The following is a 19,795-nucleotide window of genomic DNA, read 5'->3' on the forward strand; positions in this document are numbered from 1 at the left end:
TCACTGATGGCTCAGCACACAGGGGTGTCACTTGGGGCTCAGCACACCCAGGCATCACTCAGGGCAGTTCCTGCTGGCCATGCTGTGCTGCTGGGCTCAGGGCCAGCCCCTGGGGGCCTCTGTTTGCTCTCAGAGGTGGTGTTGACTTTCAGGCTGTGCCAGGTGTTTGGCCTTGTGTGCATGGCTTTGTCTGGCTTTCCTCTCCCACTCCTGGCTGTTTGCAGTCTCCCATGGGAGAAGACATCCTCCCAGATCTGCTCCTCCCTGGAGCTTTTGCTCTGCTTTAACTCTTTCTTGGTTGGAGGCCATGGTTCCTTGTTCACCATGCAACTGTGTTCCTTACTGAGCAGGACCAAAAGACACCAGCCTGCAGAACAAATAACTGAGTGATATATTCACTTTTGGTATTGAACAAACCTGCACAGGGTCTTTACAAGCTGCCTCTGCCCCATCCTTGCTGGTTGCTCTCAAAGTGTTCGTTACCAAAGTTTTATCAACCAGTATTAATAGGAGCAAAAAAAAAAGCGCACCTTTGTGCTGTCTTACAGATGAACACAGAGCCAAGGAGCTCACAGCTCTCCAGCCCATCTGAATCCCTTTGGTACAGCAGCCCTCTTCCCCCTGTGCAATCCCAGCCATGGCATTCTCCCTCCTCAGTGTCCTTTGAGAAGTGCTCAGGATGCTGCAGAATCCAGCCTGGTCCTTCTGCCAGCTGTTGCGTCAAGGAAAAATATTAAAGTCGTGGTCTGTCCCAGGAAAGAAATGTCTGTTTTGTGGTACAAGCCCACGTCTGTTCCCTGCAATGTCGTTCCTGTGTCCTGTCCAGGCAGTTCTCAGCATTGTGCAGGGGAGGGTCTGTGGTTTCTCCCTGCCTGTCCGAGGCAGGGGGGCCGGTGGGATTTACTGGGATTTACTGCCTGTGGATGCGAAGCCACAGCCTCCGCCGCAGACCTGGGAAGAGACAGTGTCCATCAGTCCCAGGACCCTCCCAGGTCACCATCCTGCTCCTGGACTGTCCCAGAGCCTGGCACCCCTCAGGATGCTGGCAGGATACTCACGGTAGAGGCGGTGGGCAGTGGGGACCAGGCCCAGCAGGAGGAGCAGGACACCAGTGACCAGTGGGATCCAGACCAGGGGACTGCAGGGACCTGGAGAGAGAAGAGGACTCCTGGCACCACCCTGCCCTGGCAGCTTTGAGGGATGGAGTGTGGGGTGGGGAAGGGAGAAAAGCAAGGCAGGTACTCAAAGGGGCAGTGGAGGATGTGACCATCCCCCTGGGGTATCCTTTGAAGGATGCATTACAGAATCACAGGGTAAGTAAGGCTGGAAAGGACCACGGTGGGTTATCTGGTCCAACCTCCCTGCTCAAGCAGGGTCACCCCAGAGCACATGGCATGGGACTGTGTCCAGATGGCCTTTGAATATTTTCAGTAAGGGAGACTCCACAGCCTCTCTGGTCAACCTGTTTCAGTGCTCAATCACCCTCACAGTATAAGAAGCATTGCAGGGAGCTTAGCTCTTGAGGTCACAATAACCTAAACTGAAATACATCCTGGCCCCTAAACCCGTGTACATCCCAGGGAATCCCTCCTACAGGCAGAAGTCAGTTCTGTCCAGAGCAGTGGGTCTATCTGCCCCCAGACACCCACTCCTGCAGGGTGACAGTGTGGTTGTCCCCACCCCAGGACAAACTCCAACTGAGCCCTGGAGGCCCCAAGAGCCCAGCAAAACCCCTTTTTTCAGGCAGCCTGAGCTGAGCCAGTGCCATACCTTTCCTGCTGGCAGCTTTGCTTTTGGTTATCCACGGCACAGGCTTTTTGGAGACTGGTGTCTGTGTGGTCTTTGGAGGCAGAGGCAAAGCATCAACTGGGGATAAGGAGAAAAAGAGGGTGGTCAGTGTGGCTCTGAGTGCAGCAGAGATCTCCAACAGCAGGCAAGAAGGGCTGGAAAGTTTGGCCCTTAGAGCAAACCTCGTCCACTGAACCCTGCAAAGGGCTGTGTCACCCCTAGGGGTGGGAGCTTGACCTGAGCCTCTCGGTGGCCACAGAAGTTACCAAGAGCTTTCAAAAGTGTTAATAAACCAATTTACCAGGTAAAGAAGGGGAGAAGGCTAAGGCAGGGAAAAACCCCAAACTTGCTGGAGTGACATTTGCTGCTAAGCATCATCTCATCAGCATTGCACAAAATCATGGCTAGCAAGAGATTTCAGTAGCACTGGGAGGTTTTAAGGGATCCCTGCATATTTTCCTTATTCAGATTGCTCTAATCTTTGCTCAGCATTTGATTATTTTTCTTTCTGATAAAATGAAGGCAGGATTTGTTATGGTGTTCTGAGTAACAGTGGAGGACATTAATTTCTCAGTAAAGTTGGCCAGGAAAATATCCCAGTAATGTCATTAAATATCTGCGTGTCTGACTGCTCAAACCACACTCATTCAAAATTTTAGGTGATTCAAAACGACTTTTTATTCTCTTTCTACCCAGAATATAACTTCCTAGAGAAATTACCATTCTTTTACATGAAAAGATGAGACATCAGGACCCTGGGATTTATCTGGACAACCTCTCCCTTACATTATAATAGGCTTAAAGAAAAGAAACTTACAGGCATTTTGTTTTATCATGAGAATTAAAAGGAAAAAAAGAAAATATCCAGCAAAGCCTGAGTCCTCCCAGAGCACCTGCTGCTGTTTACTTTTTAATTGGTGTCCTTGATCAAGCTGAATTTCAAGCCTGTTTTTCACACTTTGCACAGAGATATGAGCCCAGTTGTTAAAAAACAGTTCTCCTTTATCTTAAGCCAGCTTTTTTCTGAGCCTGAAAGAATCCAAAAGGGATTTCTCATCCAGTTCAAGGTACAGAGTGTATTTGCAAAAAAACCCAGGAAAATTGGGACACTGGGTCTGCTTTAGAGTCAGAAGCTGTAGCAGCATTTTGGTTAAATAAGTTATTTGTATTTTAGCTAAATAAGTTATTTGTCTCCCTAAAAGTCTGCAAAAATAAAGGCTGAATCCTACTTCAAACACATTAATTTTTCTGCATCAACTCCTGCTCTGTGCTCAAAGGGAAAATGGGCTGAAAAGAGTTTCTCTATGACTTAGATGTCTGTAAAGCCTCTCTACCCCAATGCCACCTGCAGAAAGCTCTGGTTTCTGTTTGGAGCTCCTCAGGGATAGTGGGTTGTGAGCTTTGAGGAATAAATCCCATTTCAGTACTTCTTGTGAAGGATGGTCTTGAAAGCTGCCATCAGACCCACCCCAGAGATGTGAGGGGTGATGGTCTCTGGCCTCGATGCTGCTCTTGTCACTTGGAGTGAGAGTAAGGAAGAATTATGGCATGGAAGGACCCGTGAGCTGAGCAGGGCACACATCCAGCCTCTCACCCAAAGTACAGCAGGGCATGAGAAAAACACAGGGCATGGCAATATCAGGTGCTCCCACGGAAATCCTAAAGCACTAGGACCACTGCTGTGCTCAAGGCATGCCCACAGCAGAGCAACTGCTACCACTGACTATCACACGCAGCTGGCCTAAGATTTAGCTATTTGCTGTATTTTCTGCTTTGCCCTGTCTCATAGATCTCTTCAGAAAAACCCCAGAGCCACAACCTTGCATCTCAAAATTGGGAAGAAGCTACCAACACTCATCACCCCTTACCCAGGGGACCTTATCACAGCCTGCTGGTGGCACATTTTGGAACCCCTGGGGTGCTGCTTACCCACACTGAGCCGTGTCCCGCTGCCCAGGAGGAGCTGGGAGGACTGGGAGACGGAGCAGTAGTAGGTGCCGTTGTCCGAGGGATGGAGGTGGCTGATGTGCAGGCTGTAGGAGCTGTGGGACCTCTCCTCATGGACTCTAAACTTGTCCTGGCTCACGTTTGTGCCATATGTGGCTTTGCCCAGTGTGTTGGAAAATACCAAGAACTCGAAATGTTGCCTCTCCTGGCTCCAGCGGTACCAGTACACCCCGGTATGCTCCTTCTTCAGCTCACAGAGGATTGCGGTTTTATTGTTGGTTTGGGTTAAAATATGCTCTGGAGTTTGGGTTAAAAGTAGATTTGCATAAAAACCTGAGGAAAAAAGACACAGGAATATATAGTTATTACTTTAATTTCACTATTTTTCTTCCATGCTAAGTACAGATTTTCTTTATGGACTTAATAAAATCACATAGACACACAGATGAGGCAGGTCACACAAGCAAGAAACAGGAGCATTTTTATCAGGATGCTCCCATATTCCCTCAGAGGCCTTTTGGGTTCCTCAGCTATTTTTTGGTCAAGCCAAATTATACAGATGGAGTTTTCTCTGTAAACACTCATCTAGGGAGAAAGCTCACTGGCAGGGAAGGGGATGGAGGGATGGTTTTGAGGGTGTCCTCAGGGCTGTATGTGCAGGGAAGAGCATCCCTGCCTGCTCCTGCGGATGCCCCTCTCCGCCCTCCTTACCTTTCTCATTTTTCAGACATTTCACCTCTTTTTCAAGATATTTTTTTTGCACCTCTTAACTGATTTGCCAGGTTCTTCTTCTAACAGATGCAACACTGATAAACATCTCAGGGACAGAAAAAGAGACCAAAAAATGTGCAAAACATCTCAAAATGAGCCAATTTTATATCAGCTTTCAGACAATAATATTTTTCAAAGGAATTTTGAGACATGGGGAAGGAGAGGGAGTGAGGGGCAGCGGTGGGGTTCAAAGCTTTGGTTTGGTGTCGCATCGCCCTGTTTGGGCTTTGCAGCTTTTGTGGAAATTATCTAAGCCTTGTTTGGCCCAGGCAGATGTGAGGGGTGTCTGTGTGAGCGAGGATGTGTCCTTGTGGAAAGGATAACAGGTAACTTGTGATCCTTTCTGTTCAGCAAACAGTCCTGCAAATCTGCAGATAGTCCGAGACCGAGTGAAAAACAGCCCTCTGAAGATAAGGAGGCTCCCGCTTCCCCCGTCTCTTTCCCAGGCACATTTTAAAGCTGTGCAAAAAGCTCAATAATACATGTTTCTCGTCTTTTTTTTTTTACCTTGAAATGTTCCTTTTCTTTCAAAATCCCCAAGTTGCTTAGAGCAGTTTTTGCAGCCCTGTGCAGCCCTGCAAACCCAGTGGGGTGGGGATGGGCTGGCTTGACCCAAGAACACCTAAAGCTATCGGTGTGGCACGAGGTCCTGATGTCTCCCATGTTCCCAATGGGACAGGCAGAGGAGAGGGCTCTGGTGACTGACAGGGGTCCAGAGCCTTCCTCTGCCCCCCCTCCAATGACCCCATCACTGCCAGCGCTGCAGAGCATTAACATTGCAATGCCAAAACTCAAGTGTTGCACAGCAGCTGCAGCATTTCGCCACATTCTCTGGCTCTGTGATAACGTCAATGTCTCCTTACTACTAAAATACATAATTTTCAGGTTTTAGAACATAATTGTCTTAAAGTTGGCTCTGTCAAATACCCATGTGTTTTTTTAGGGGATGAAATGTATGTGTCCATGGTGCATGGGAGCTTCCTTGAGTGCCCTGAGGTCTGGCTCTGCTGGGCATGGGAAGCATAACTCTCCATGAAAAACTTTTCCTTGAGCTGTTGGAGACACTGTTAGATAAGTCAAAAAGGATGAGAAGGGATCCTGGAAAATCTCAGCTCAGTGCCAGTGGTCAAGCCAGGGGTGAGCTGGGATGGAGACAGAGCAGAAAAACTCATCCTCAGTCATACCTTCAACCCCAAAACCTCCCAGTTCCCTTTCCTGGTGTATATTCAAGGGGGCCACGGGGAATCATGGTGCTTGGCCAGACCAGCCTGCAGCACCTTAAAAATGGTCCCTTTTCCTTTTGCAGGTGCAAAGCAAACTCTCACTTATTGAAGTTTTCTCAGCGGGCTGCCGTACAGATCTATAGGATATCAGTACTTGTAAGGCAGAATGGTTCAATAACGCACCAGTTCCAGCTGTGGCCCTTGGAAAGTACTCAGTCTTTGGATGATTTAGAAAATTTGATGGGGTGTTTATCATCTTTGTGTTACACAGGCAGCATAGAGAGGAGCTACTTTAACTTCTCCATCAGCAGCTTCCTACAGTCCATCTGCACTGAGGGTGCAGTAAAAACTCTGTGGTGTCTATACCATTACGTATTGAAATATGAATGGAATACAGAATGGAATAGAACAGAATGGAATAGACTATTTCAGTTGGAAGGGGCCCATAGCAACCAACTGGTGCCACTTCCTGACCAGTTCAGGGCTGACCAAAAGCTAAAGCATGTTATTAAAAGCATGATCCAAAATTATTGGAAATAGGTAATATCCTGTAGATCTATACTATGATGATATATTTAACCTTCCATCATCCAGATGCTGTGCAATGCATCCCACGTGCTGGAGTGGGGTGGAGGAGAGGCTGCAGCACTATTTTAGGTGCCCTCAACCCTTAAGAGATGTGTCCCTCTTACCTGGGATCTGGAGGCAGATGCAGAGATGGAGCCACAGCTGGGCCATGGTGGCAGACTCCGTGATGGAGGGGTTTTGTGCCAGCTCCCCCTTTCCACTCAGTGTCACCTCTTGGTGGCAGGGCTGGCTTCACCTCAGGAAGTCCTTGCCCCTCTCTGTGAAGATCTGTCACCAGCAGCTGCCAAAGAGCCTCTGCCACAGCAGCACGTGGAGCCTCAGCCTGGCAGCTTCTGCGCTGAGCCCCAAACCCAAGAGTGCATTAGGGACAGAGCCCTATGCTCCTTTCCAGCACTTCACAGGGCACCCTTAAATCCCCTCAAGAAAAATAAAACCAAGAAAAGTCACTGAATTTTTAATAATGATTTCTTCATATTTCACCATCAAGTTATTCCTCCTTTTAATCTACTTCTATCCTATCAAAAAATTACAAATGTAGGACCATGGCCTTAAAGATAAAAGCAGGAAAGAATTAATTTCGGCTGTTTCTTTCCCTGTTGAAATAAAAAAGCTTTCAAAACAAGGAAAAGATGCGATTTGATCCGTGGGGTTGTTTTCTTCAGCAGAATTTATAGCAGGAGGTGTTTTTCTCTGGAGAATGCTGAACACTAGACCAACCCAACATAAAGCAGAGACGTGAGGCATCACAGAAAACTTTGAAGTCAAGAGCAAGAAACCGCAACAAATTTGTGGCCGAAAAACCGCAAAAATGAGGAAATTCTGCTGGGGCTTCCCACCTCGCAGCATGTGCTGCTTTGGTAGCTGTGACAGCACACAGCTCATAGGCAGAAATATTTAAATGATGAAATATCAGAATGACTTTGAAATGTCTGTGAGGAAGAGGTTTGAAGCACTTGGGGTTTAGGATTCAAAGACAAGTACATGACGTGAAATTACAGAGATGAACTGGTGTCAGCAGCCTTCAATATTTTCGAGTTTGGGAAAAAAATAGAAATGATTTATTATTTTTATTTATTTGCTGCCCTCTTGGCTGCCAAGTAAGATTCAGTTTTCTTTTATGGCACCCTCATGCAGATACTTGTGGTCCTTACAATGCCCCAGCATCTCCCCAGCAAGGGTAGTCTCATGTGGGGGCACTGAGAAGCCTCCCTCAGGGTTGAGCTGGCAGATGAATAGGAAAAACAATATTGAATCTCGTAGACTGTAGGTTTTTGGTCCATTTTGTACCAGATTTTTCCATGCTGCTGTAACACATCCTCTCCCCATTTCTGTTTAAATTAATTTCCTGCTTGAAGCAGGCTGCTAGCTGCAAAAGCCTTGCCACAAAGGCTTCATCTGCTAAAATCTAGGGTGGGCTGAATTGCTTCTTAACTCTCTCCTGGCAGGAGAAGGCAATTTTAGTGTTTTCAAACCCACTTCAGTGCTTTTAAGCTCTCGTTTTCAAAGCTGAGCCCTCAATGTGGGGTGCAGCAACACTTGCCTCTGCCATCCTCACCTCCTGCCCTTTTGTTTCACATCACTCCAGACTTGGGCCTCCCCAAAATGAGGTGAAACACTTCTTTTTTTTTGAGGTGGAGGGGCAAGGAATGCTCGACATGAGAAATGCCACTGCGAGTGTATTTTCCCTTTGTCCCTGTGGTGAAGACTGTGAGCTGAGCCCAACATCCCCAGCTGCTGCAATGGCTGTGTCCCTCTTTTCCCACTGCTGCTGTCACCTGGAGCAACTTCTGGCTTCCTGTGCAGGACAAGAATTTGTCCCAGAGGTGGCTTTTGCCATCATTACAACCTTGGATGTGGGGATGTTACACTGGGATGATTCCCACAGGACATTATAGCAGCTTTAGAGGAAGAAAAAGGAATATGTGCAGTGTAAAAGCATAATGTACTGGAGCATGGATTAAATGTAATTTTTTTTGAAACTGCTGTTTATACACAGTGGAGCTGTTTACCAGTGGCCAAGCTGTTCTCAGGACTGGCTGTTGCTCCTAAGAGAAAACATTTTGGAGGAGGGATACCTTTGTCTGGCAGCATATCGCTGACAAAAATCAAAGCACTGTGCGAAGGTGCAGGAGACAGCTGCTGTTTATAACATCCCCACATTGTTTGGGGCTGATGTCCTGGGAAGAAAAAAGGGGAGGAAAGAAGACTGTAAGATGAACTTCTGTGTTCACACAAGCAAGATTTGTTGGTGACCTTGCTGGGGAACAGCAGCTCCTAATCACGAGTGTTTGGCTCACTGCTGAGCCACGCTGGGGGGAATCGCTAAATTTTGGTATATTTGTACTATTTGGCTGCACAGTTTCTAGGGGAATTTTATTCTTTTTCTGAAATTAAAGACAACTATCCCTGTTCCCAGCCCAGCCAACTCCCTATGAGCCCATCCTAGTGGGAAACAGCCCCTCCACTTTTTTCCAGCCTGCATCCTGCCCACCTCACCACACTGAGATTCACTTCTGGTGCTTTCACCAGCTTTTTTGCATTTTTTACTCTTTCTTTTCCCCTTGTGATGAGCTTCCTACAGCAAGGTGTTTGTTTTGGGGGGCTGGAGCAAAGCATTGGGGTAGAAGAACAGGGTTTACAGCCAAGAAGCAGGACCTGGCTGGGGTTTCATCTCTGTTAAACTCCACGTTGCAGAGGAGGTAATTGCAGCTGGGCTGTAAATGCCAGGCTAGAGAAAACAGCCACCATAAAAACAGGGGAAAATTCATTCTCTCTGTGCTTTTGAGGCTAAAAGGACTGATTTTGGGGGTCAGGGAAGGCTACTCAGGCTCAAGCCTAGTCCAACACAGCCAGTACTGCAGTATGTAGAAATAAGGGCTGCTCTGGGGGCAAAGGGGTGCAGGATAGAAACTCCCCGGGGCTCAAGAAGCCATGTGTGAACATTTTTTTTCCTTTTTAATTTTTTTTAATGGTTTTATTCCAGTGGAGGGTTTAGCTTCTGGAGAATTTAATTGGAGGTAAAAGCAGTAATGAAAATGATAGCATTTTCACTTAGTAAGATGATTGGTACCCTTTTCTGAGTGTACAAAAAAAAAAAACAACCCACAACAAGTGGGTCAAATTTTCTGAACTGCTCCAAGCTATAATGTGGTTTGTAGGGTGAGGTTGGGGGGGGGGGGGGGGGTTCATCTGCTTTTGCAGGTGCAGATTTACATCTGTAATTCAGCTGATGCAATATCACGGTGGAGGCTCCTGACATGTCTTGGGTAACCCCAAGGTCCATGTCAGCGTATGATGAGCTGGGTTGTGGCATGGGAAAATGCTGCTTTTAAAGACCACATGCCAAAATGGATATAAAGGATGAATTGCCATTTCATCCCTCCCTGGCAAACAGATCTGTGCTTTGGGGGTGGTTTGGCAGGACCGTGTTTGTTACAGGCGTCAGGTGCGAGCCCCATGGGTGATCTTCACCCAGACCCCAGGTGCTAATGGGGTGTGCAGTAAATGAGGCGGCCTTGGGGGGATTTGGAAGGATGGACGATCAGAGGACAGGCTCCAGCTCTCCCTCTTCAGGACACTTGGTGCAAACAGAAGTTTAGTGTGAACCATGACTAATCCTGGACCTCCCCAAACAGATAAGGGGCAGTGCAGGTGCTGCAATGTGATCTCAGCTTCCCTAATCAGTGTTGAAGAGGATAAGGAAAGACAAGGAAAGTGTCCTTGGGAAGGCAGCACACGGAGGAGGAAAAGCTACCGAGGAAGTAAACACAGGTTTCATCAGCCCCAAACAACGACCTGCCATGGCTATAAAAATCACCGGGCTGAGACTTCGTGACCACCTTTACCTGAAAGGTGCCGGATCTGCTGGTCCTCTGCAGAGACTGTCTTCAAGCTCCTGAGACTGCCAGAACATTCAGCCAAGGATTGGTGAGATCTTATTATTGGGGTCCTACTCTGTCTCTCCTTTGCTTCACCCGCTCCCGCATCCCTTCCCCGTTCCCTCCCAGGGAGCCGGTGGCTTGCGGCAGCTGCCGGCTCGGCCGTGGCCTCCCCTTCCCACCTTCCTTCCTTTTCCCTTGTGCCCAGGTTTGGTATCCCCTCGGGGGGCTTTTTGGAGGGGCAGGTCGCGGGGCTGCAGCCTTGCTCTGTGGAGGGGTTGGCAGTACTGGTGTGTTATAGTAGTTTTGCTCTGAGACAGAGCTCTCTCAGATCTTGTCCCCTTCACTATGATGAGCGACATCGTTAGCAGTTGGAAGCTGGAGCAGTTTGTGCTCCAGAAGTGTCTCCCCCCAGTTTGGTCGCCAGGGTCCTTCCAGGGGCCAGATGCGTACCAGCAGCTGTGCCAGCAGTGGGAGAGCTGGTCGGAGGAGAACAAAAAGCCCAAACCCACAAATAAGTGTAAGAAGCGAGCGGCTTTGCAGGGTTTGCTAATGGTAGGCAGGGAGTTGTCCAGATTGCTGAAGGAGGCTCTTGAGAATGTGCAGACCTTGGAGCAGGCGAAGCAGGAGCTCAAAGTGCAGGTGGACAACCTGCAAGCAGAGGTGCAGGGTTTGTGCGGGGACTCTCTGCGGAGTGCGGTGGAGATCACCCGGCTGGAAAGCAAGCTGGGCTATGAGAAGCTGAAAACGGAGGAGCTGAAGAAGGAGGTTGGCAAGTGGATCGGGGAGACCCACGATGCGCAGAGTGCGGTGCGGGCTGTCCTGCAGGACGTCCAGAGGGATCGGGGCACTGGCCCTGATCATAAGGTATGCCATGCCAAGATCCAGGAGCTGGAGGCAGAGCTGGGGGTGTCAAGGGGCATTGTGGCTGCCATCAAAGGCAAGAGGACCCCAATTGGGAATGGTGAGGGGGAGGACTCCCTGGACCCGCACCCACCCCACTATGATTATGAGGATGATGTGTGGGGAGCTAACAGCCCCACCAGGCCGTCCCCCTATGCTCCTCTGCGGGAGGAGGTGTGCCAGCTGCAAGTAGGGGAGGTAGAGGCTTCCAAAGATAAAAAGGCCCCCCACGATGAGCCAGTCAGCCACGCCCCACTCCAACCCATAGACACCAACAGGACTGTGCTCTGTTTTACCCCTGAGCAGCTCAAGACGGTGGGGAAGATGCTGGGGCCATTGACAAAGGAGACAGCAATTAACTGGCTGTCCAGGGTCCAGCGTCTGCCCAAGTGCCAGAGTGGCAACTTTGTGAGTGACCTGATAGACATTGTGAGAAAGTGCATGAAACCAGATGATTTTGCAGCACTGCCGGGGGATGTGCAGATGGGCAATGTACAGGATATTGGGGACGTCCAGCTGGCCGTGCTGAAGGTGTTCTTCCCAGAGGTCAACCCCTTAGTGCTGTTCCACCAGGAGAAGCAAAACCCTGAGGAGAGGCCCGATGCCTATGTTAACCGTAAAAAGATGCTCTACCAGATAGCTGGGCTGCCAGGCTCAAAGGAGTCCCCCCTCGATTTTGACAGGCCTGAATTCAAGGAGCCACTGGTGGTGGGGCTAACACCCCCACTGCGGGTGATTGCTGGTGGGGATGCAGCCAAAAGGCCTCTGTTGGAGCTGGAGCAGATCCTGACCCAGAATTTTGAGCTGCAAAAGCAGGCATTCCCAGGGTACATGCTGGGGGGGAAGAAAGGGAAAACATCAGCCATGTCTTTCCAAAATGCAGGGATGAGAAAAATGCAAGGAGACAACCGAAAAGATCCTGATGGTAAGGGGGGGTTGGGGAAGGAGAACCAGCAAGGGCTGAGGTTTCAGAAGCCCAACCCCTGGCGGGCTGAGCTGAGGAAGCGCTTGATAAAATACGAGAAACAGGAGGACATTGATGGCTTGCCGGATGGGGAGCTCTTCCAAAAACTGGTCCTGCATGAGGCCAAAAAGCACAGCAGCTCCCACCCGATTGACCCGGGGTCTATGGCTCAGCAATAGGGCTGCCAGGCACCCACATCGCCCCTTTTTGTGGCACCGATTAAGACCGATTTTTGGGGGCGCCTGATAGTTGATACAACTATTGGAGGAGGGGTGCTTGGACAAGTGATGTTAATTGATACTGGTGCCTCTTATTCAATTCTGGATATGGCCCCCAGCAGAGCCGGGATCTTTCAAACCTCTGAAATTATTGAACTGACAGGGCCAAATGGCCAGAAATCCTCAGTGCCATTCACAGGGCCCATACCCTTTGAAATTGGGGCTGCCAAAGGGTCTGAAAAATTTGGTAAAATGGAAATGAAAGGAAAGCCAGGAATTTTAGCCATCTCTGCACTGACAAAGATGCAGGTGGTGGTGGACCTGGCAAACCAAGCATTGTTACGCTGCCCACAAATTGATTTGCCTGTCATCCCAGCAAGCCACAGGGTAATGTCAGTGAAAGCCCCTGAGATCCTGGTCCACCCTGAGTGGGAGCCCCGAGTGAAACGGGTCACAGAGCAGTTCCCCCAGGTCTGGGCAAGGAGCAAGCTGGACTGTGGGCAGATTGATGCTGTTGTGGCAATCAAAGGGCCGGATCCGCCTCCTCAGCTTCAGCCGTGGTACCCGGCTGAGGCTGAGGACAGCTTGTGGGACACAGTCAAAACCTTGCTGGACAAGGGCGTGCTGGTGGAGCAGCAGAGCATCAGCAACTCCCCGGTGTGGCCCCTGAGGAAAGCTGATGGGAAAATGTGGAAGTTGACGGTTGATTTCAGCATCCTGAACCAAGTCACCCCAATGCAGACCTCCACAGTGGTCAAGTATCCCAACATCTTGGCAGCCATCTCCCGGGGGTCCGAGTGGTTCTCAGTGCTGAGCCTGACCAGCCCATCATTTGCCATCCCCTTGCACCCTGAGTCCTGGCACAAGTTTGCTTTCACGATTCGAGGACGGCAATTTGCTTTCACCAGAGTCCCTCCGGGTTTCCACAATGCCCCTGCCATCTGCCATGCCCACGTGGTGAGGATGTGGGAGCAGCTCAGCCACCGGGAGAGCGTGCTGTCCTGTGCTGGTGATGTCCTCATCCACACCCATACAAAGGAGAAGAACCTGGAGGTGCTAGCAGAGGTGCTGGGGGCTGTCCAGAAGACAGGCTTCAGGATCAGCCCCACAAAGGCCCAGCTGTGCTGGAAGGAGGTCTCCTTTGTGGGGGTGACCCTGGGGGAGGAAGGGCGCTCACTGGAAAAGCAGAGGGTTGAGCTAATACAGAAGATGTCAGCACCATCTGATGTCTCCACTCTGAGGTCCTTCCTGGCTCTCCTGAGGTTGTGCCGTGAGTTCATTGAGGGCTATGCAGAGAAAGCAGCCCCCCTTTGCCACCTCCTGAAAAAGAACACCCCCTGGGAATGGGGGCCAGAGCAGGACGAGGCAGTGAAGACCTTAAAGGAGAGTGTGGCACAAGCCCCCATGCTGGCACATCCTCTGGGGGACAGACCCTATGTTCTGCAGCTGGCCAGCACGGGGAGGGGGCTGCAGGCCACGCTGGGCCAGCAACACAGTGCCAACCTGCTCCCTGTTGCCCACGCCTCGCGCCTGCTGACGCCAGTTGAGCAACAATTCAGTGACTATGAGAGGGAGGTTTTAACCTTAACCTGGGCCCTGCAGCACTGGGAGTACCTGGTGGGGTCAGCCCCAGTGCTGTTGAGGACCTCCTGCACCCCGGTGAGGTACCTCTTGTTGGGAAAGGGGGATGAAGGTCCCCTGCGCTGCCCCAGGATGGCCAACTGGGCGTTGGCATTGACCAACAAGGAGGTCCCCGGGGACCCCTCACCTGGTGTCTACAGGGTGGTAATCAGTGGAGAGAGGGATGGGGAGGAGCAGGGAGTCTCCCTTACTGACCCCAAGCCGGGGCGGGCACCCCTGTTTGAGAGCAGCCTCAGCCTGGAGGAGGCCAAGGAGAGAGGCTACGTTGTGTGGTTCGTAGATGGGTCCAACTACCACGAGGAAGGGGTGCCCTACACGGGCTATGCTGCTGTCAACCGGGGCACCGGGGAGGTGGTGAAGGGGAAGTGCCTGCCGCACTCCATCCAGGCTGCCGAGCTGGTGGCCGTGATGGCTGCCCTGGAAAACACACCGGCAGACCAGCCGCTGGCCATATTTTCAGACTCGGGTTGGGTGGTGCGTGTGGCGCTGGAGTGGCTGCCCCTCTGGAGGGAGAGGGACATGCAGTCTGCTGATGGCAAGCCCGTCACCTACGCCAAAAAGCTGCTGTACCTTGCCAGGCTGGCAGAGCAGAGGGCGTGCCCAGCCCAGATCATTAAGGTCAAGGCCCACAAGAAGGGAACAGAGGAAGCCAAGTGGAACAAGGAGGCAGATGCCAAAGCCAAGCTAGGTGCAAAGGAAGGGCTGATGTGGAAGGCCAGCAAGAATGAGAATGGCCCAGTGTTGGTGGCTCCCAGCAGGCAGTGGGAGAGTGTGGATCTGGTGGGCTTGCAGGCACAGGACCCCAGGCTCTGGGAGTTAGCACGGGGCGGGGAGTACAAAGGGTGCAAGGTGTGGAAGGATGTCTCGGGGCTGCTCCTGGCGCGGAGGGAGGGGGCGGATTTCCCAGTCTGGGTGGTGCCTGAACTGGTCCGGACAGAGCTGGTGGCCCTGGCTCACGAGCAGGGGCATCTGGGGACAGACAAGACCATGGTGAGGCTGCAGGGCGCTGGGTGGTGGCCCGAAATGAGAGAGGATGTGGAGAAGTATGTCAGCAACTGCCTGACGTGTGCAGCCAACAATCCTGATGCCAAAACAGCCAAAGCTGTCCTGAGCCACCAGAGGGTTTCTGGGCCATGGAGCAAGTTGCATATGGAGTTTATTGGCCCTCTGCCCCAAACAGCCCAAGGCAACAAGTACTGCCTAGTGGTCAGTGATAACTTCACCAAGTGGGTGGAAGCATTCCCAGCTAGAAACAACACACCCAGTGCAACCGCAAAGATCCTAGTAGAGCACATCTTCTCACGGTGGGGCATCCCAAAGGAGATCCACTCAGACCATGGCCAACACTTCATCGGGGAAGTCACAAAAGGGGTGTGCAAGGCCCTGGGAATCAAGCAAAAGCTTCACATCATGGGACATTTCCAGAAGCCCAACTCAGCAGAGGGTCCCAACCAACCACTGAAGACAGCACTGAGGAAGCTCATGAGCCAGCAAAGGAAAGACTGGGATCATAAGCTCCCACTGACCTTGCTGGCATTACGGGGTGCCCTGGCATCTCAAACACCTCCCCCGAAATTTCATCCTGAAAGAGACCCGAAGATTCTGGAACACTGGTGGCAAGGAGGGGAGCCCCCGGATGAAATGCAGCCCCGCGTGCTGATGGACAGGTGGGTCCAGGACATGCTGAGGACGGTGTCAGCCACCTATCACCAACTCGCCTCAGTGCAGGAGACCAACATTCCCAAGATGGTTAAGCAGCTGGGAGTGCTACTGCGCCCCATGGAGTGGAACACGGGGGACCTGGTAATATACCGAAGGGTTAGTGAGAAGAACCAGGAGCTGGAGCCCCAGTGGATGGGGCCTGTTAGGGTTGTGAACAAGGCCAGCCCCTCTGTGTACCAGGTAGAAATCAGAAAGGGGGCAAAAAGGGAGGAAAAATGGTTCCATTCTTCACAGTTAAAAGCATGGAAGGGAAACTAACGGGGCTGGAGAGCCCGCCTTGCTTATGTTTTGCAGATAAAGGAAAATGGAAGACGATTGTGACCAGCGGGAAGGGCGAACTTCATGGCATCACCAGCCCTGTTTGTGCTGCGGGGAAAATGCTTTCAAATTTGTGATTGCAGGATTTACTTTGCTTTCTGGTATGTGCATAGTGCTGAGCACCCAATGTGTTCAACCAACTCATCAGCACCTTGGACAAAATGTCATTCATTCTCACTTAGAAAAGCACCTTGACACACAGGCCACAGCCCAGCACAGGGTTAGGAGGCACACAAAAATTGGGACTGATTGGCCCTGGTCCCAAGCTTACGTAAAACATACGGGAATCATGGGATTAAATTCTAACAAAGACTTAAATTTGTCAACAGTGGTCATGCATGGGGCAGAGGTGTACTTGGAAAATGAGTGGGGCTGGGATAGCACAAACAGACTTCCACAGCTGCTGGGGAAAGTGGGACAGCAAATAAAGGTGGGGTGCAGGGTGATTAATGGATCCACTCACCAGCGAGTAAATCAAATCTCTGTCACTGAAGTAAAAACTAAGAAGAATCAGAAAAAGATCTGTGCTGTGGAAAAATTTGACTGCTGGTACAATTTTACTTTGGTCCAGCCAGTCTTTGTGGTCTGCCTGTGGGCACACAATAGCATGGGGCTGTCCTTTAAATTCAAGATCAGCACCACAGCACCCTCCTTTGCTGCCATTAAGATCTCAAAGTGCCATTTTTTGGCGTGGCATGCAGCCCCTTATGTTGAAATTGGCAGCCAGGTAAAATTGGAAATTAAATACTCCCAAGAAGGTGTAACTGACCCAATGCAAATTGATGGCACCACCGTGACTGTCACAACCCCTAATGGCCACAAGAGGATCATTCCATTGAGTTGTCTCCGTGAGAGCAAAACACTTGATAGATCTGAATTAGATGCGGAGGCTTCATGGTATAATCAGGATTATGGACGCTGCCCACACCTGATCATAACCCTCCAGGTGTGGTGTCGAGGAAACCTGAGCGTAGAAATGTCCCCTGAGCTTGGAGGAAAGTGGTGGATAGGAGGCCCTGAAGGATTTAAAAAAGAATTTGCCATCATTGCTGTCTTGCCCCCTTTTGTTTCCAAAATAGGTCCTTATGTAGTGAAGCAAAATCACATCCAGGAGCTCCTGACAGGGCCTGTCCGGTCACTAAAGAAGGTGGTGCTGTCTCTGTCCACTGTTAATATTTCCTCTGTCAGACCACACTGTGCCCCCTTCCTGTCTACTCTCCACACTGGCTGGCTGGCATGGCTCCACAGCCGCTCCATGCAGGGCACCCGGGCCAGGAGAGACCTGCTGGCCACAGCGCTGGGAGGAGGAGGTGCCGGGCTGGGAGTCCTCAACAGTATGAATGCTGAGGTCTTGGCAAACAAGCTGGAGACTGTCACCTCAGGTGTGCAGGGCCTCCTCAAGCCCCTGAATTCATCCCTGTCCAGCCTAGGGATGGGGCAGTGGCTTGTGTCAGAGGTGCTGCCCACCTGGGAACAAATAAGTGAGAAAGACCATCAGGTGCTGTTGCGAGCCCTGGGCATCGAACAAAGTAATGTCTCTCTTGCTCTTAGCTGCATCCAGGCCCAGATGTGGGTGCAGAGTGTCATTGCAGGTATCCTGAGAGACGGTGACAACGGCGTCCTGCCCACCGAGATCCGAAAGATCGTGTGGGACGCAGCCACAGAGAAGGAGCGGCAGCTCCAAGCCTGGTGGAGGCTTGTCAACTTCACCCACGACCAGGCCCTTAACACAGTCATTGCCCACGTCCTCACTGTGGCGGAGGCTCGCATCGAAAAGGTCTACCCCATCGTGGCCCTGGGGGTAAACACAAACGGGTCCGTGGTCTACCCCCTGGACCACCGCATGTGGGCCAGGGTGTCTGACGGGAAGTGGCAGACGGTAGATTTGGAAGCCTGCATTTTGGAGAGGGGGCTGGGATTCATATGCGAAGATGATGCCCTTAAGGCGAGTGATGTGTGCTTTGACACCAAAGAAGGGGTGTGTCACTTTGAGATCAACCCCCGGAGCAGTAACAAAACCGTGTTAGTGTATGTAGGGAAAGGCTGTGTGTGCTTCAGAACGACATGTAAATATGTGCAAATTAATGAAGCTTATAACCAGACCGTGTTTAACAACTCAAATATGTGTGCTTGCAATGTAGCTACTATTAGAGGCTGTGATTTTGTGTATAAACCACCTGTGTTTACCAGCCAGTTGCTAATTAGAAACTATACCCTGTATCGTAGTATAACCCCAACCCCCATTGGTATGGATTTATCACTTGTAAAAGAAATGTTAGAGCATGCAAATTTACAGCAGCTGCTAGAAAATGCCAAGGCTGAAGCTAAAAAGATCCTAATAACCGTTCACCATGATGGCAAAGTTATAAAACAGGTAATGGAACGAATTAAGAGGGTGGGAGAACACCACTGGTGGGAAGTTTTTTTTGGCTGGTCCCCCACGGCCACTGGCATTTTCAACGCGCTGCTGCACCCCGTTGTAGTTATACTGCTAATGCAAATCTGTGTGTGCTTTGCCATGGTAGCCACTTGCTACTGGATGAGGCAAGTGAAGCTCTGCATTGACAACCAGGTGAAAGGACTGGAGCTGGCCAAGCGCCTCCTGCCATAGTCAAGGGCAAGACTGGGTTGGCCTCTGTGTTTGCCACCAAGAAGATCTTTTGGCTCCGCTGTTGGCTGCAACCCAGTAGGCGTTGAGCGGTGGGGACACACGCCATACCAGACCTTGATGAGAGAGATGGCCTTCTCTGTTACCAGAGGGCCATCCAGGAGGGGAGGACAGGCCAAGCAGCCTGCAGGTGGCATGAGTCACAGAATGGTTGAGGTTGGAAGGGACCTCTTGAGCAGTTTCATTTAGTCCAAACCCACCTGCTCAAGTGGGGTCAGCTAGAGCATTGCCCAGTACTGTGTTCAGCTGGGCTTTGACCATCTCCACAGATGGAGACTTCACAACCTCTCTGGGCAAACCTGTTTCATTGTTTGATCACCCTCATCGTAAAGAAGCAAAAGTTAGCATAAGTAACTTGTTTTTGAATCTCCCATCCCTAAATGCTAATGTTAAGAAGCTGCTCTTGTGTGATTTAAGAGTCCTTAAGCCAAGGAGATGGGGGTAAGGAAAGCCAAGGACAGTGTCTTTGGAAAGAAACACCTGAACTTGGAAAAGCACCCACTGAAGACAGCATGGGTGTGAACAGCCTCAAAGACTTGAGGAAAGATGGTAAAAGATGAGCAGAACAGAAGACCCTGAAATCACCGTGGACTTTAAGGAGCTGAATCCACATGGACCTTTGCAGCACCACTTCCAGGTTCCCAAGACTCCCAGCACGTCTGGCCAGCGGATTGGTGAGATCTTGTTCTCGGAGCCTGGACATCACTGCTTTGCTTTGCTTCTCTTAGTTGTGCATGTACTCAATAAACCTGTCTGTTAGAGAATGGGCCTCGATGTTCAATCCCCGCCTCTCTCTCTACCCAGGCTTGTAGCTTTGGCTACACTGGTAAAGTGAAATCCCGGTAAAAAGGAAAGATGTGGTGTTTTTTTCTCTTTTATAGGCCCAGATCCCTCACTTGCTTTTTGTCTGCAGCATGTTCACACAAACACAAAGATTTCTGCCTTGGGCTGCAGAATGGAGCTCTGAGCTGGTGCACAAACCCATTCCCCTCTCTCACTCTGCCTCTCCCCACCTGCATATCTCCCCTGCCTCTGAATGCAGAAAGAGCCTCAAAATACACATAAGGGGTCTCAAATAATTTTAAAACATTGTCAGTTTCAAAAACTAGATGAAACACCTCATTTCCAGCCCATGTTCAATTTCATCTCAGATGTGCTGCACTCTC

General features: G+C 50.6%; 3 protein-coding genes across 3 annotated transcripts; 2 read left to right on the forward strand and 1 right to left on the reverse strand.

Annotated features, from left to right (window-relative positions):
• Positions 1–377: 377 nt before the first annotated feature.
• Positions 378–7,037, reverse strand: CD8B (CD8b molecule). Its single transcript, XM_042052829.1, has 5 exons — positions 6,422–7,037; positions 3,718–4,068; positions 1,771–1,866; positions 1,059–1,148; positions 378–951 (listed from the first exon to the last, which is right to left on the reverse strand). Exons 1-5 carry the CDS (start codon positions 6,465–6,467, stop codon positions 911–913), a joined length of 624 nt encoding a protein of 207 aa, XP_041908763.1. The 5' UTR covers positions 6,468–7,037; the 3' UTR covers positions 378–910.
• A 2,885-nt stretch (positions 7,038–9,922) lies between these two features.
• LOC121676409 lies at positions 9,923–19,393 on the forward strand. Its single transcript, XM_042052826.1, has 2 exons — positions 9,923–10,244; positions 15,938–19,393. The coding sequence occupies exon 2, from the start codon at positions 15,948–15,950 to the stop codon at positions 18,570–18,572; it is 2,625 nt and encodes an 874-aa protein (XP_041908760.1). The 5' UTR covers positions 9,923–10,244; positions 15,938–15,947; the 3' UTR covers positions 18,573–19,393.
• LOC121676410 lies at positions 10,244–12,539 on the forward strand. The gene has a single exon (XM_042052827.1). The coding sequence runs from the start codon at positions 10,544–10,546 to the stop codon at positions 12,239–12,241; it is 1,698 nt and encodes a 565-aa protein (XP_041908761.1). The 5' UTR covers positions 10,244–10,543; the 3' UTR covers positions 12,242–12,539.
• Positions 19,394–19,795: the final 402 nt, after the last annotated feature.

The sequence above is a fragment of the Corvus kubaryi genome, unplaced genomic scaffold, assembly GCF_017639235.1.
Source record: "Corvus kubaryi isolate FWS band 111438036 unplaced genomic scaffold, C.kubaryi_AGA036_p1.0 split1-131, whole genome shotgun sequence".
Taxonomy (NCBI): domain Eukaryota; kingdom Metazoa; phylum Chordata; class Aves; order Passeriformes; family Corvidae; genus Corvus; species Corvus kubaryi.

What these genes read in the sequence shown, in the direction of transcription:
- LOC121676409 (XM_042052826.1), top strand. Translation starts at nt 15,948, where the DNA reads ATGGAAGACGATTGTGACCAGCGGGAAGGGCGAACTTCATGGCATCAC.
- LOC121676410 (XM_042052827.1), top strand. Translation starts at nt 10,544, where the DNA reads ATGATGAGCGACATCGTTAGCAGTTGGAAGCTGGAGCAGTTTGTGCTC.
- CD8B (XM_042052829.1), bottom strand. Translation starts at nt 6,467, where the DNA reads ATGGCCCAGCTGTGGCTCCATCTCTGCATCTGCCTCCAGATCCCAG. An exon ending in CGGGACACGGCTCAGTGTGG is followed by an intron (nt 1,867 to 3,717) that starts GTAAGCAGCACC and finishes CCTTATCCCCAG; the next exon opens with TTGATGCTTTGCCTCTGCCT. An exon ending in CACTGCCCACCGCCTCTACC is followed by an intron (nt 952 to 1,058) that starts GTGAGTATCCTG and finishes GTCTCTTCCCAG; the next exon opens with GTCTGCGGCGGAGGCTGTGG.